Source organism: Sinocyclocheilus grahami, unplaced genomic scaffold (genome assembly GCF_001515645.1).
Source record: "Sinocyclocheilus grahami isolate Dianchi unplaced genomic scaffold, SAMN03320097.WGS_v1.1 scaffold102.1, whole genome shotgun sequence".
Classification (NCBI taxonomy): Eukaryota; Metazoa; Chordata; class Actinopteri; order Cypriniformes; family Cyprinidae; genus Sinocyclocheilus; species Sinocyclocheilus grahami.
Window position 1 is genome coordinate 1,389,067 of NW_015505281.1, and position 16,959 is coordinate 1,406,025.

A 16,959-nucleotide genomic window follows, 5' to 3' on the forward strand; every position below is an offset into this window, starting at 1 on the left:
AATATGTGATCGAGTCTCTGATTATTTAAAAATATCCGTCAGAAAAAGGAGCAGAGTTTCTCCTGCTGGCGTGAGACGTCTGAGAGTCACTGTTCCCGGGGGTCACGGCATTATTAGCACCCTTCCTGCTGAGCACCTGGAAGCTCTTTCCTCTTGTCTGAGGCTTCTTCCTTTCTTTTGCTTTGTCCTTTTCCATTTCCTTCTCTCGTTTCTTTCTGTCTTTCTCTTCTCTTTCTTTTCGCTCTTTCTCTCTCTTCCGCCGCCTCCTCTCTTTTGCCGTCAGCCTCTCCTCTTTCTCGCTAAAGTCCTGGATGAGGATTTTGGGGACGGGGGTTTTATTGGTCTCCCCTCGGAGACGGCGAAACAGACCCAGACGTTTTGGAGGGCCTGACTTTGTTGGTGAGTTGGGCTGAGCCTCTGTGTCTTGAGTCGGTGAGGGTGTTGTCTGTTCTGAATGTGTGTGTTCTTGCTGCTGTGGCTCTTTGAAGGTGTCCTCAGAGAGGATTGTGGGATAGGAAACCCGCGAGCTGCGGAAGTGAGCTGGTGGGACATTTGGGTTTGGGGATTTTGAAGTTGAAATTGAAGAGGGGGACTCTAACCCCTGGCTGTTTCCTGGTATTGCACATTCATTGTGATGAGGGTTGCCAGATTCAGCAGCACAATCCTCGGTTTTACACTCAGGGTTGCCTGATCCAGCGCTTACATGCTCTTTGCTGGTCTCTGAGTTTTCAGATCTGGTTGTAGTATGATCTTCTTTGTAATCTGGATTGCCAGATCCAACTGCAGAATCCACGATATTGTTCTCAGGGTTGCCAGATTCACTTGTAGATGGCACATCATTGCATTCTGGGTTGTCAGATCCAGTGGTCACATGCTCTCTATCGGTCTCTGAGTTGTCAGATTCAGTTGTGACATGTACTTTGTGATCCGGGTTGCCAGATCCAATAGCTGAATCCACCATATTGTTCTCTGTGTTGCCAGATCCAGTTGTAACTTGTACATCGTTACATTGTGGGTTTTCAACAGGAGAACCAATTATATTGTTCTTTGAATTGTCAGATCCAACAGCAACATTCATGTCATCGCTTTCTGTTTTTTCAGTTTCAGTGGTAACATCTGTCATGTTGCATTCAAGGTTGCCAGATTCAGTTGTAACATGTACATCATTGTTTTCAAGGTTGCCATCAGCAGAATCCACGTCACTCTGCTCTGGGTTTCCAGATTCACTTATAACAGGGACACTGTTGCTCTCTGGGTTGCCAGATCCAGCAGCAATTTCCAGACTATTGCTTTCTAGTTTGCCAGAATCAGCAGTAATATCTATTGTGTTGCATTCAAGGTTTTCTGATCCAGGAGCAGCATGTATTTCATTGCTTTCTGCATGGACAGATCTACAAGTATCATCCTCTACATTGTTTGTGAGGTTACTTGATTCGTCAGTATTGATTTCACAACAAACTATGTTTTCAGATTTATTTACTTCACTGATTTCTTTATCACATGTGTCAACAGAGTGTGTGGATGCTGCACCCTCTTCCTGAGGTTCAGGGATGTTGGTGTCATCAGCAGAATCCACTTCACTCTGCTCTGGGTTGCCAGATCCTTCTGCATCTTCCACAGTGGAATCTATTGGACAATGCTCCAACTCTCTGGAAGTAACAGTAGTGTCCACGTCACCTGATTGGGATTGCTGTTCGGGATCAGTTGGTCCATCCGGATGCTCAGTTTCAATTTCTCGTTCAGTTTTTAAAGAGAATGATGTTAGCACTATTTCAGGTGGTTGCAATGTCTCTTTACCACTATGAGAGTGACTATCGCTCTCGTCTAAGCTTGTATCTGGTCTCTCATCATCTTTCTCCTCACACATGTTTGAAGGGTCTGATATCTCTGTGGTCTCCTCAGGGAGAAGATCAAACTCTTGCTGAATCCCTTTCTCCTTGTCTGCATCAGTATGGTTTTCACCAATAAGCCGAGTCCCCTCATCTTCCTCTATAGCTGTGTTAATGAACAAATCTTCTCTCTGCCTTTCTGAATGTTCTAGTTCTTCATGTTGATCACCAGATGTTTGAGACCTCTCTTCCTCCTGAACAACATGTATCTCTACCTCTTTCTCTGGGATATTTTCCTCATTTTCTAAAGTCATTATGGTGTTTGGCAACCTATCTTCTTCTTCTTGTTTGCAGTGTTCTGTTTGTATTTCTTCTTCCTGGATGTTGCTGTCTGGTTGTATTTCCTCTTCCTGTTTACTGGAGTCAGCCTGTATGTCTTCTTCCTGTGATGTACTTTCTTCACATGGCTCTAAAATTCTCTCAGTCTCCACAGTCTGTTCATCTTGACACGTCTGTTTGTCTGTATTCTGTTCAGTTTGATTTGTTGGTGCTTCTGTCTTCTGATCATCTTGATTTTTGTCTTTTTCTGTATTCTGTACATCCTGATGTCCTTGCGTTTCTGTACTCTGTGCATCTTGATTTGTGTCCTGTATATGGTGATGTGTCTGTATGCTCTCCTCAACCACACAACCAGCGGTCCTTTCTTTCTCATCACCTCGTGTTGTTTCTAAATGATCCTTCTCTTGGTTCAAAGAGCTTTCTGTATGTTCTTTCTCAAAAACATCGCAGTCAATGCTGGAGGACACCACCACTGAGATTATGGGATGTGTGTTGTGATCTTTGTGTGAGCAGAGCTCGTCTGCTAGCCTGTCCCGTTTGGCCCTTTGCTCCCCAACGATACCGCACACACTCCTCCTCCTCACCTCCTCATCGTCGTTCTCCTCCATCACGCTTCGTGAGAAATTTCTTCCCCCTCCTTCCCACTCCTCCGTGTCAGTCTTACTGCTCCTCTTCCTCCATTTCTTGCGCAGAACCAAAGGAGAAAGAGAAGAATGTGAGCGCGTGAGAGAAAGAGTCAGGCTCCCCTTCGGTCGCTCCTTCTTTTCCTGTTCCTTTGGTTTATCCTGTGCTCTCTCCCAAACCATCCGGTATCCGTGACATCGCCCTCGTGGGTCAAAGGTCGAATTTGGTCTCTCTTTTTTCCATTTCTCCAGCTCTTTCTCAGTTTGTTTTTGCAGGTCCGCCAAGGACAGGGACACGGAACATACCTGAGGATGTAACAGTGGTTTTGAGTAAATAAGTCTGTCAGGACTTAAGGCCTGTTCACTCAATACAAATGTTTGGAATGAAATTTTTGGCATAGTCCCATTAGGGGTGTGCGATATATATCGTCTACGATAATATAGTAATTGTTGTTTAAATCATATGCAATAAGCCATTATCGAGTACATCGCAAAAACCAAACAATAACACACCAAGAGAGTGCACGCACACTATGAGATGTAGGTTAGACTACTGCGCAACCACGTTTAGAGTTCACGCTTTCACTGCCTGATTTAGACTATTATTTAGAATTACCCAAAATTCAAGATAAGTGGGCATATATGCCCCCGTATGACTTTTACATGTCTTTTATATTTATATAATATGATATAGTTAAGGGGTTAGTTCACCCAGAAATGAAAATTAGCCCATGCTTTACTCATCCTCAAGGCATCCTGGGTCTATATGACTTTCTTCTTTCAGACAAATCCAATCGGAGTTATAGTAAAAAAATGCCCTGGCACTTCCAAGCTTCATAATGGCAGTGAATTGGTGTTGAGATATTGAAGCATGAAAAAGTGCGTCCAGATATTGATGGTCGTTATAACGTAGTTATCATAATGTGATTTTGTTTCCATTAAACGTTCTTTGAGTCTAAGCGAACACTTGGGGTCTTAATGGAGACACGATTTTAAGGGAGAAACCAATTTTCACAACACCAGTTCTTAATGGTTGGCCAGTTTTCTTTGCAGTGCCATGGAAAAGAGATTAGTAAAAATGTGACATTCAAATTCAAAAATCGCACCAAATTCCGCACGGAAGATTCATTATGGTGTGAACAGGCCTTTATTCAGATGAGCTGAGATAATCAGTAATATTACCTCGTGGATAAAGGCATCAGCCTGCTCATGTTGGACACACTGTTTAACACCTCGCAGTCTCTCCAGCGTTTCCATCTGTCCGTCACACTCCTTTCGCAGCCGCCCTTCTCCCAGACAACGGCGCACCAGCACCACAGCGACCTGAAACAAAACCCGCACACCTGCAACACACAAGCTGTGGTCAATGCATGGACTTCAACAACAGCTCAAGGTGCACTATCTATCTATCTATCTACAGTATCTCACAGAAGTGAGTACACCCCTCACATTTTTGTAAATATTTCATTATATCTTTTCATGTGACAACACTGAAGAAATGACACTTTGCTACAATGTAAAGTAGTGAGTGAACAGCTTGTATAACAGTGTAAATGTGCTGTCCCCTCAAAATAACTCAACACACAGCCATTAATGTCTAAACCGCTGGCCACAAAAGTGAGTGCACCCCTACTCTTCTGTGAGATACTGTATGTATCTATCTATCCCTATCTCTTTTAATGAATTAATACTTTTATTCAGCTAGGATGCATTAAATTAATTAAAAATGACAGTAAAGACACATTCATCGAGCAGGAGTAGCCTACACTCTAAAAAAATGCTGGGTTAAATACAACCCAGTGCTGGGTAAAATAGGGACAAGCCGAGCAATTGGGTTGTTTTGACCCAGCGGTTGGGTTGAACATTTAACCAAACCGCTGGGTCAAAACAACCCAATTGCTGGGTTTATCACCCAGTGCTGGGTAAAATAGGGACAAGCCGAGCAATTGGGTTGTTTTGACCCAGCGGTTGGGATGAACATTTAACCCAACCGCTGGGTCAAAACAACCCAATTGCTGGGTTTATCCCTATTTTACCCAGCACTGGGTTGTATTTAACCCAGCATTTTTTAGAGTGTACCGGCAGTAAAATCCTCTCCATTTTCTCCAAATGGAACACTTTAACAAAGACTTTTTTGAAAGGGAAAATACTTCTTTTACTTCATTTTTATGTTGCAGAATAAAGTGCATAAATAGGAAAAAATATAGCAGCAATTGCATCTGGTATCTAACATTTTTTGCATGATTCACCACCCAAGCCTATAGGTGTCAGTATAACGTCTAAGATCAAAGTCTTACTAAGTGCACCTTTAAATCATGCACATATATAGTTGAAAACAAACCATAGCAGAAAAAGAGATCCCAGACTCTGAGCAGAGTGTCAAAGGGCAGGTGACGGCTGTACAAACACATCAGCCAATCAGTGGCAAACATCAGAGGCTCCACCCCCTGATTCTGTAGATGTTTGTGTGCGGCTGGACACAGTTTTTTAAAAATGCTTGAGAGAAAAGCAGCATCGAATAAAACACCTTCCTGAAGAAAAAGACAAACAAAAGCCTATATATAACTTTTAACACACATTTAACCGTTGTTTTTACGGTTACTGTAAAGATGCCCTACCAGCAGAGGGCTGTAGTATCCAGGGAGGTAGAGCTCACTAATCTGCACCAGACACCAGAACGCCTCCTAAAACAAAGCCAACAATTAGGCCATGTTAAGCATCAAGCTTGCAAGCAAACAAACTAATTCTACAGTAGCCTACACATACAATTTCTGGAACAGCTGGACACCACTCGTGGATTTAAACATTGAAGGGACCATCTGAGGTTTATCCCCTCCTAAAAATATCATTAAAAACCACGCTGTGTATTGTAAATAATATCATTTATAATATAATAGGCTGTTAAGGCTATTTTATTCACTTTGAACATCGGATGAAGTGATTCTTTTCTCTTTAATAGAGATAATGCTGAGTCATTAATTAATTAGTCATAATAAAAAAAGTGAATGTAAAAAATTTATTTTTCCATCAGTCCATTATGTTTATGATTATAACATTAACTACTTTGTTTGGTAGCTTGTTTAATACTGTGAACTGATATTAGGCTATTGTAGATCTACCGTTGTGTTGGGTTTTGCTCAATGTGATGTTAAGTGGCAGATCTTGCTGCAGTTGAATATCTGAGACGTCCTCAGTCAAATTGATTGGTTTATAATGTTGCCCAGATAAAATGACAGAGACAAAAACAGACATATGAAATTTACGCACATAGGTGAACTATCCCTTTAGAAAATAGTGATAATGTGGCAGTAAATGGTAGTACATTACTGTTTGAAATTGTTTATCGCTGCATAATTTGTTCCACGTGTTATTTTTTTATTTCTTTTTAAAGCAAGTAAAAAATTCAAGTATGAGGTTCAGTAACATTTTTTTAAATAAATCAATTATTTTACTCACCAAGGATGCATTAAATTGATCAAAAGAGGCAGTAAAGATGTTTAGAATTACAAAAAGATTTCTACTTCACAGTACATAAATGCTGTTTTTGACATGTATTTTTTCAAAGAATCCTATTTAAAAAATGAATAACTGTTTCCACAAAAATATAAAGCACCACTGTTTTCAACATTGATAATAATAAATGAGCAGCAAATCAGCATATTAGAATGATTTCTGAAGGATCATGTGACACTGAATACTGCCGTAATGATGCTGAAAATTCAGCTGTGCATCACATGAATAAACTATATTTGAAAATAAATTAAAATAGAAAACAGCTATTTAAAATTGTAAAAAATATTTCAGAATATTACTGTTTTATTGTGCTTTTGCTCAGATAAATGCAGCCTTGGTGAGCATAAGAGATTTCTAAAAACTAGCTTTTTTTAAAATCTTACTAGCTGGTAGTGTACATTATAAATGCAACAAATGTTGCATATTATTTGGTTATTTATTCTGTTATAGCTCTGTGTCGTTTACTGTATAGCCAGGTAAATAATCATGACAGAAGCAGTACCTCAGCTGGCATGTTCATCAGAAGGACAGCGGCCACTGGACCCTGCGCCTGACAGTAGCCCTCGTCTGGACGATACTGAGTGTACGCTTTCAGGACCTCCAGCAAGTCCTTCTGACTGCTCATACAGACACCAGACAGAAGCAGACACCAATGAGAAAGGAAGCTTTATGACTAATGCTATAGAGCACATTGCAAGGGAAGGGAAGGGCAGTACAGTACCCATGGCCGTCTTTGGACTGGAACATCTCATGGAAGGGAAACTGTCTGTCTGTGTCTCTTTTGATGATATCGGTCCATCCCTGATGATCTGGAGCTTTAACTAGACGCTAGACGAGTCGCAGAGGACACACAGGGCTTATATGAGAGTATAAACAATATGATACAAATATGACCAGTCACTTACTTCGTAGAGTTTGTCATTTTTTTCTTTTCTATCCTTAGCTCCACAGAGCAGTGGCCAGCCCTTTGCCCTGACAGATGCTGGGATGCCCTTCTGACACTGACCTTTGACCTGAGACAAAGGAAGAGAGCTGAGCAATGCAGTCGGCTATTGTAAGACTCGTTAGTAAAAAATATTGGATAAAACAGTACTTTTTTTTTTTTTTTAGTAATCACCTATAATAGCTTTAAATATAATGATCCCAAATCTTTTTTTAATGATTGGTCAAGGTACATACAGAGGAATTTGGCATTTATTTGCAGCCTGCAGTATTTGATATGCAACATCCTGTATCGTATGTGGGCCGACTGACAATGACACACGCTAATCATCAGATGAATCAATGCTCAAAGAATCAACCGAGATCATAAATGTAAATGGTAGTACATTACTGTTTGAAATTGTTTATCGCTGCATAATTTGTTCCACGTGTTATTTTTTTATTTCTTTTTAAAGCAAGTAAAAAATTCAAGTATGAGGTTCAGTAACATTTTTTTAAATAAATCAATTATTTTACTCACCAAGGATGCATTAAATTGATCAAAAGAGGCAGTAAAGATGTTTAGAATTACAAAAAGATTTCTACTTCACAGTACATAAATGCTGTTTTTGACATGTATTTTTTCAAAGAATCCTATTTAAAAAATGAATAACTGTTTCCACAAAAATATAAAGCACCACTGTTTTCAACATTGATAATAATAAATGAGCAGCAAATCAGCATATTAGAATGATTTCTGAAGGATCATGTGACACTGAATACTGCCGTAATGATGCTGAAAATTCAGCTGTGCATCACATGAATAAACTATATTTGAAAATAAATTAAAATAGAAAACAGCTATTTAAAATTGTAAAAAATATTTCAGAATATTACTGTTTTATTGTGCTTTTGCTCAGATAAATGCAGCCTTGGTGAGCATAAGAGATTTCTAAAAACTAGCTTTTTTTAAAATCTTACTAGCTGGTAGTGTACATTATAAATGCAACAAATGTTGCATATTATTTGGTTATTTATTCTGTTATAGCTCTGTGTCGTTTACTGTATAGCCAGGTAAATAATCATGACAGAAGCAGTACCTCAGCTGGCATGTTCATCAGAAGGACAGCGGCCACTGGACCCTGCGCCTGACAGTAGCCCTCGTCTGGACGATACTGAGTGTACGCTTTCAGGACCTCCAGCAAGTCCTTCTGACTGCTCATACAGACACCAGACAGAAGCAGACACCAATGAGAAAGGAAGCTTTATGACTAATGCTATAGAGCACATTGCAAGGGAAGGGAAGGGCAGTACAGTACCCATGGCCGTCTTTGGACTGGAACATCTCATGGAAGGGAAACTGTCTGTCTGTGTCTCTTTTGATGATATCGGTCCATCCCTGATGATCTGGAGCTTTAACTAGACGCTAGACGAGTCGCAGAGGACACACAGGGCTTATATGAGAGTATAAACAATATGATACAAATATGACCAGTCACTTACTTCGTAGAGTTTGTCATTTTTTTCTTTTCTATCCTTAGCTCCACAGAGCAGTGGCCAGCCCTTTGCCCTGACAGATGCTGGGATGCCCTTCTGACACTGACCTTTGACCTGAGACAAAGGAAGAGAGCTGAGCAATGCAGTCGGCTATTGTAAGACTCGTTAGTAAAAAATATTGGATAAAACAGTACTTTTTTTTTTTTTTTAGTAATCACCTATAATAGCTTTAAATATAATGATCCCAAATCTTTTTTTAATGATTGGTCAAGGTACATACAGAGGAATTTGGCATTTATTTGCAGCCTGCAGTATTTGATATGCAACATCCTGTATCGTATGTGGGCCGACTGACAATGACACACGCTAATCATCAGATGAATCAATGCTCAAAGAATCAACCGAGATCATAAATGATCAGCTGAATACATTTATTTTCAAAACTAGTTTGATGGTTTGGTATGTCACCACATCTAATTCAACCAGGAGACTATTTGTCTTTTGAAAAGCTTGTGAAATGACTGGGCAACTGATACATCCCTAATTCAATAACTGATTATTGATTTATCAATTTCTAGTTCCATAAATAGGCCTCTACAGTTTACAGCTGTTCAACTTAGAAATAATCCGAATGTTATTATTCTTTCTCTTCTCTGTCCCTTGTGAAAAAGAACTGTTTAATTGTATAGAATATGCAGTTACAGTGTACTTCTACTACTATTTTAAAAAACCTACTAGCAGATATATTATATAATATTAATGAAATAAAAGGGCACTTAAGTGTACTTGAAAAAACCAACTTTAGTTTCTTAACTAAAATTTAATTTAAACTGAATGTTTTACTTTAAAGTACATTATAAATAATGTTTGTCATGCTTGACAGAAGTAGCCTACATTTATCTTGATATTACTGATGTTTTGACAAACGTAGCACACATGTAAAGCACTTGATTACAATTTTAACTGCATAGGTTTTTGATAATACATTTAATGTACTGAAATGCAAATTCTTCTTTATAAATTTGTTATTACTAATACATTTAAATTACATGACTCACGGGTTCCAATAAAAATGATATTAAAGTATATTTTAGTTTTACCATCAATGTTTTTCAGTACATTTTGAAATTACATATAAATATGTACTTAAGCCCTACTTAAGTGGGTCTAAAAAGCACTGTAAAGTTCAGCTATACTTGCATTTAATATACATTTTAAACTTTAATACATTTTCATTTAATTTCACTTAACATGCGATTAAGTGTTGAAAACATTACATTCAGTTCGCATTAAAAGTATATTAGTAGTTTTTTTCGGTAACATTTTCTATGAAGCCCATATTTATAATACATTATAAGGGTATTCTTAAGGCATTATAATGAATGCATAATGCATTATAAAAACCCTTATAGTATGTTATATCATCTTATGAATATTCATAAGAACAGTTTTAATGTTTTATAATATTTAATTATTTGTGGTTATAGCTTTTAAGAGTATGATGATTTGCAACACACAGTGAACATGTTGCATCCACTTAAGTTACAATGGATTCTATTTTTCATAGTTATAATGTATTATAAGTCTCATATCTTGTAAGTTATAAGTATAGTAATAATAATAATAATGTTATTTTTTTCTCAAACAGCCATAAGATCAGATATCAGATCAGATGAATGTGTAATAAGACCTATTTGCTTTGAACTATTTTTAATGTAATATCAGTTTGATTATTTTGACGGTTCCCCAACAGACAAACTGACTACAAGTAACTTTGCAAGTACGTCAACATTCTACCAACCCTAACCTTAACCTAAGCCTACTAATACTCTGATGAGAGTTAGTTGACATGTAGTTGCTTATAGTCAATAGACTAGGGGGACCATCAAAATAAAATGTAACCTAACATATAAACATTGCATTTTTTATTTCATTTAATATTAGCCTCACAGGGAACACTCAAATAACACTCCAAACCTAACCACTTACAAGATGTAGTAAGATACTGTGCATATCTTAAATAAAAAATGTCAAGATATATAGTCCATTATAAATGTAAAAATTGATTTTATATGGTGTTCATTGTGTGTTATAAATAACCATAATCTTAACTTATAACCACAAATGTGTACGCATTATAATGTATTACAATTGTTGTTATGATTATTTATAAGATGATATAACATATTATAAGGTATTTTATAATGCAGCATGCATTCATTATAATGCCTTAAGAATACCCTTATAATGTGTTATAAATACGGGCTTCATAGAAAGTGTTACCTTTTTTTCTTTAAAGTATGCTAAAGCGTACTTACTTTTCCACAAGAGGTTGGCACAACATTTCTAATTTTATCATTGAACGACTAAAACAATGTGCACTTGATTGAACTACTTCTTTTTTAAAGTAAAAGTAGAAAAGTAGTGCATGGCCATGCAAATCTTGCCACCACAATGTTAGAGTTAGCCTGACATTGCTTTTCCATGTGAATTATACATTCCAACTGATAAATATGAATTTGTTTGGTCTTTATATTTTCTATCATAGTGCTTAGATATTGCTGGGACAGTTTGAATAAAAAAATGTCTGAATGATATTCTGGTCCCTAGATATGGATGGGGCCCACAAGTTAATATTTTAAATGTGCCAGATGACCTTTGACCTTTCTTATTATATACAATGTTACACACAAGTATACAGCAGCAAGACAGACACACCTTGTTGCTCTTTTTCTCCATCACTTGCTCCCACTGAGTCATGAGGCTGAGCCACTTGGACTCTCGATGTCTCACTAACTCAGGACATGGACCATCCCTGTCAACAACACACACAATCAGCAACACTACACTCACACAGTCCAGCAGCATACTTCACTGCCACCATCACAAATAACATACCTTTACCCTGCTTCCTCACTCACTCACTCACTCTCACTAAAGTGCGTCCCCCATACCAGAGCAAAGCATGAGTGTCACAAGAGGCAAACACACAGAAAACAGGAAACCACACTCTGACAGGCTAGAAATCACCATGGCAACATGACAGGATGTTGAGAAGGAGAAAATGAGAGTAAGAGGTGTGGAAGGTAACGGTAATTTATAATCATGAGGTTATGAATTATCAATACTGGTAATACAGGATTAGAAGCTCCTTACAAAAATTATTTGACCACAGATTATATATTTAATCACATGCACTATGCTCAACTAGGGCTTACAGCATACAAATACAGTCACACACACTTAAATCAGGTTCCACCCAATCTCTGAGCCGTGATGAACAGACATCAACACTGACCTGTCAGTTTCTCCATTCCCTAGAATGAAGCCAAAGCGGTTCGTCTCCACAACTGTGACCTCCGGCCCATGATTCCCCTCCTCATCCTTGCTATCGTCTGGTTTAACAGACATCTATGTGTGTATGAGAGAGAAATGCATCCAGAAACATGATGCCATGTTTGATAACGAATGGATTTCTATGTCAGTCTCATTTCTGTTACCAAACAAGTGCCATTTTAAAAGCAAATTCAGTTGCATGACACAATATACATGGCACTGTATTGTGTACTGATGTTTAACCTGTAGCATGCATTGATTTGGAACTGAACTGTATTTATTAATGCACATTAAGCACGGAGTCATCATTAATACAGTAGAACAACTGAAAAACAGAGTCAATTGTGCGATAAAAGTCAATAAAGCAAAAGCTACCTTCACTCTTCTGCCAAACTCAAAGGTGCCGTTGTCCTCTGATGGGAGGGAAGACAACCAAGACAAAGACTTCCGCTGTAAAGTCAGCTAGTGTGTGGTTGTGCATGAGTGTGTGTGCGTTTGAATAACTGATGGTAGGAAGAAAGGGCCTCCTTTACTATGAAAATCAAATAGCCCAGTGATTTCTTGCGTTAACCGTTGTAAGGAACTGAAAGTGCAGTTTCACTACAGTGCCCTGTGGTGATGACATACATCAGGTAGCGTCACATTAATCGAGAGACTACATTGAATATTTGTACTTTATTTGTCACTCTGCAGGACTAGAATGACGGAGGATGAAGTGGGAAATTCTCTGAGAATTTGTCATTGGCTGTGTTTTAAATTATATTCCATATGGCTCATATCACAATATTATTTTAGAAATACCTGAGCTACACCATGCAGATCAAAAAGGAAGGGTTTCATACAAAACTTTAAATAGTTCCTCATTTGAAATTTTGTCCATGAAAATTTGCTGAATGGTAGTAAATGTGACTGCATCTTTATAGTCGGACAGCTAGTTATTTTAAAAACAACATTCAGTTGTAAATTAAAATTATGTTGTAAGTAAAATAAAAAGTAAATTTGTTACCTGTTATTATTTACCTGGTGAGTTTTTTTATTCAAAACAGCATTAAAGGTGATAAATATAAACTGCTAAAACGAGAGGCTTAACCTCTCTAGAACTGAAATAATGGTTAATATTTCCAGATTGTCACATTTTCATATTAAAGCAACTCATTTTTGTGTTTTCTAAAATCACAGTCTTTTTTAATGTGGCTCACAGGTGTAATGTGTTTAGGGAGGAATCACAGCAGTGAGAGGAAACACAGGGGTAGTGGGAGGATCCTCTGATGCAGCTGTGACAGAATCCTCTTGGACCAGAGCAGCTTTAGCAGGAACCTCTGGGAGCAGGGAGGTTGAGAGAGGAGCTCTGGGACTGAAGCAGCCTTGAACACCAGCTCTGGCTGAGGCTACGACGGCAAACACTGGAACGGCCTTGACTGGAACTACTTTGCTGTTCTTTTCTATCATGAGAGGAACCTTTGTAGTGGACAGGACCGGTGTCAAGTGTGACTCGGTCAATCATGTCAGAAACCTCTTCTGGGGTTGCAACAGCAGCAGGAACCTTCAGGCTGGGACAAGAAGCTCTGGAACCAGTGGCTCTGGAAAGGTACCCTGTGGAGTGACCTCTGTGGTGCCTGCGACTCTGACCTCAGCAGGTTCTGGAGCAGCAGCATTCACACTGATTTCTGAACCGGACGCCGTGACAGGAACCTCTGGGGCAGCAGTGAGAGTAACTTGTGGAGCGGGCTTGACAGAGAGGTCTGGGACACTCTGGGTGACTCCACTATTAATAATATGATTGGATGGTGCAGTACTTAACAAACTTAACTAATTACAACTAAACTATTTACAACTCACATCCCTATTGGTGAGTAGTTCCGCAAGACGCTGTAGCGAATCAGCTCAAAGGGGGATAATGCATAATTTATCATAACTAGTTATAATTTATTATAAATATTTAGATCCGCTGTAAGTATTTACTTGACCTCTCAGGGTCAACTGTCTGTCAATTCTAAGAACGTTAATTTCCTGGTTAAGGGAAATAACTTTCTTACTGTACAATACTACACAGGGCATGTAGCAAAAATCTGCATGATTAGGGACTGTGATTATGAGCAAACAATGAACAACCTCAGGTGTGATACAAGTAAGACTTTATTAACTACATAAACACTTAAACTAGTCTAACATACACATATACACACACGCATACAGTTGGTATAGGAAAAGGATTAAAGCTTAGGCAGTAAAGAGAAGAGAAATAAAACATGAAGCTATGGTACCATTCGATATTCAGCAGATCTACAGCCTGAAGGAAACATCAGTTTCTTAGTTCAAACACACCTTTGTAAAAAAGGTGCAAATGATACTTAATGTATCAATTAATAAGACTAAGTTTCATACTTGCACGTCTTGTCTGTCTGAAAGAGAGTCCTGATGCAATCTGAAGGCTCAAGTTGATGAAAAAGAACCAGTTTGAGTCAGAGGATCCCAAGGAGAGGATGATGCTGGCCGATCCTGGTGGTTCAGGCTGGTGTCAGGTGTCCACTTGTGTCGCAGTCTCGCTGTTCCTTTCTCTGCCATTGCAGGTCGTTGGCTGCTTTGGGCTGAAGGATGACCATCACAGTGCTCTGCTGGGTTTCCAAATGGTCCTGATGAGCTGGCAGGGCTGGATGTCAGTGGAATGTCTGCGACATACTGCCACACTTGTGGGAACACCAGAGAGAGAGAGAGGCAGAAGGCAAATGCAAGTATGTACAAAGGTGTTAAGCTATCTGTATGGGGAATGGCTGTGTAGGCCATGTAAGGTGGGAATAGCTGATGTGGGGCAGCTAGTAAGGCAGGATGCTACAATTTAGTGTTGGTGAAAAGAACTAAGGACTTTGAGTATCTTTGTTAATGGCTGCAAGCAGTGTAGACTAATGACTGGGCTAGTACATGTCATCAAACTATTACTCAAAACATTGATGGTTCTTCTCAAATGTCACTACGAGGGTAACAAATAAAACAAAACTGGAATCAAAAAGGAAAAGGAAGGAGGATTTTACCTATTTAGTTTTTTTGCTAGGAGATATGGCTAAGCAGGTGTCACTTGTGGGTGATGCTGCAATAGACTCATAAACCTAGGGTTAGACTGTTAGCTAAGCTAGCAGGGACACACCAAATACCTCAAGGTCAAAAGAAAAAGAAACAATGTGAAGTGTTCCTGGTTCTATCTGGGCCTACACTGTGTTGAACAGTAACTGCACTTCAATGTACTAGGCCTGGCCCTGAGGAGTGAAGAGGAGTAGAGAGGAAACAGGGATTAGGCTAAAAATAACCTGTATGACTCATTAAGGAAACATCAGTTGCTAAACTATTGCAATCCTATACAAAGAGGGAGGATGATGATGGTAAAATAAACTAAAATAAGGTAAAGTAAAACAAAAAGGTCCTAAAAGGAAACTAAAAGGAAAAATAGATAAATTGATTCAATTAAGTCTCAGATTTAATTAAAATCAACTTAGCTGAATTGGTACATTCAAGCTAAACAAAGGTAAATTAATGAAAAGAAAGTCAAAGAGAGGCAGAATAAAGCCAAAATAAAAATAACACAAGTAAAACCAAAGTATGTGGGGAGGGACCGACCTAACTGAATCCAAAGAGAAGGTGATAGCATAAACCGGAAGTGAAACCAGGAGTGAGAGGAGAGAGAGGAGTGGTTTGAATGTTACACTTTACACACACCTATCCAAGTATTAGTCAGATGCTAACAACTAGCAGTTGAATTAAAGGGCTTAGCTTAAATGCCTGTGTGGTTGCAAAAGAGTTAGCGTTGGCTACACGCAGTTCTTTGTTTACACAAAGGTCTGTGAAGTGGGTGCTGTTGTCAGATTAACCGGAAGAGTCTGCTCACACTTCCGGGGTCCCGTGTTGCTAGGAGACCAATGCAAGCTCACATCAGGTGCAAGTGGAGTAGAACTTGCACTGCTGTGAACATGCATGGGAAACTCATGCGGGGCATAACAGTCAGTTATGACATGTCGCATATAACTTCATTCACAGGCAATGGTGAATTCATAGTTAGCTATGCTAGAATAACACCATTAATTTGACATAAATGTTTCACATGAGCGGATCAATATAAATACAATGATACGTAACATATAATAAGTGAACCTTAAATCAGTGAAATGAGGAGCATCGCTCAGATCACCTACAACAGTGCTGAAAGCGGGGATTTCTTCGCCCAAGATCAGACCGATTTATTCTGGTACCATTTATATGGGGTTGCTAATCTGAGATTTCTTCGTCAGAAAAGGCGTACCCTCTACTAACAACAGAAATTAGGAATTTCTTCGCTAAAATCAGGTTAGTTTCTTATCGTACGATTTAAACACATTATAGCACTGAAAACTTTCTACTGCTGGTAGGAAGGCACATTCAAGCCATAGTTTTATCTGATTTTGATCAGAAACTGGTATGTGCATGTATAAGAAGATACTAAAACTTATGAGACCGACACATAAGATTGATTACTGGGTCTGCTTGCAAGCAATGTTTAAAACGTTCTGTTCTTCACCATAATATGTGAATCCTGGGATGTTTCTGGCTAGCTTTTCAAGGTCTCTGGGGGTCACATCATGCACTGCTGCAGGGATGCTTGGGAGGGACCCCCTCCTCTCTGTGGTTGCTGGAGGTATTATGGTTCTGTCTGCTGAGTTGTTAAGCAGAAAGTGCTGGCTCCTCCCTCGTAGTTTGGTGCAAGCCTGAGGGAGTTTGCACTGCTGAGTGAGGGTGCAGGAGTAGGCTGTCTCTCCCAGGGTCCTTGTGGGATACTGCCGTGATCTGTTGCTTGAGATCATTTACCTCCCGTTCTAGACCCATGAGGTTGTGGGCCAGGAAGATGATGATCTCGGTGAGCTCTTTGTAGCCATAAC

The 16,959-nt window shown here is 39.0% G+C and overlaps 1 protein-coding gene across 3 annotated transcripts; it reads right to left on the reverse strand.

The window, feature by feature from the left end:
* Positions 1-14: 14 nt before the first annotated feature.
* On the reverse strand, positions 15-12,475 carry LOC107588323 (uncharacterized). Of its 3 annotated transcripts, XM_016276376.1 has the most exons (10): positions 12,434-12,475; positions 12,021-12,133; positions 11,441-11,537; positions 8,729-8,836; positions 8,545-8,651; positions 8,326-8,440; positions 5,410-5,475; positions 5,133-5,322; positions 3,974-4,134; positions 15-3,097 (listed from the first exon to the last, which is right to left on the reverse strand). In XM_016276376.1, the coding sequence occupies exons 2-10, from the start codon at positions 12,131-12,133 to the stop codon at positions 26-28; spliced, it is 4,029 nt and encodes a 1,342-aa protein (XP_016131862.1). In that variant the 5' UTR covers positions 12,434-12,475; the 3' UTR covers positions 15-25. The 3 variants fall into 3 exon arrangements, with proteins under 3 accessions (XP_016131862.1, XP_016131863.1, XP_016131864.1); XM_016276377.1 differs by lacking the exons at positions 8,326-8,440; positions 8,545-8,651; positions 8,729-8,836; ... (1 more) ...; positions 12,021-12,133; positions 12,434-12,475 and adding exons at positions 6,807-6,921; positions 7,026-7,132; positions 7,210-7,373; XM_016276378.1 differs by lacking the exons at positions 8,326-8,440; positions 8,545-8,651; positions 8,729-8,836; ... (1 more) ...; positions 12,021-12,133; positions 12,434-12,475 and adding exons at positions 6,807-6,921; positions 7,026-7,373.
* Positions 12,476-16,959: the final 4,484 nt, after the last annotated feature.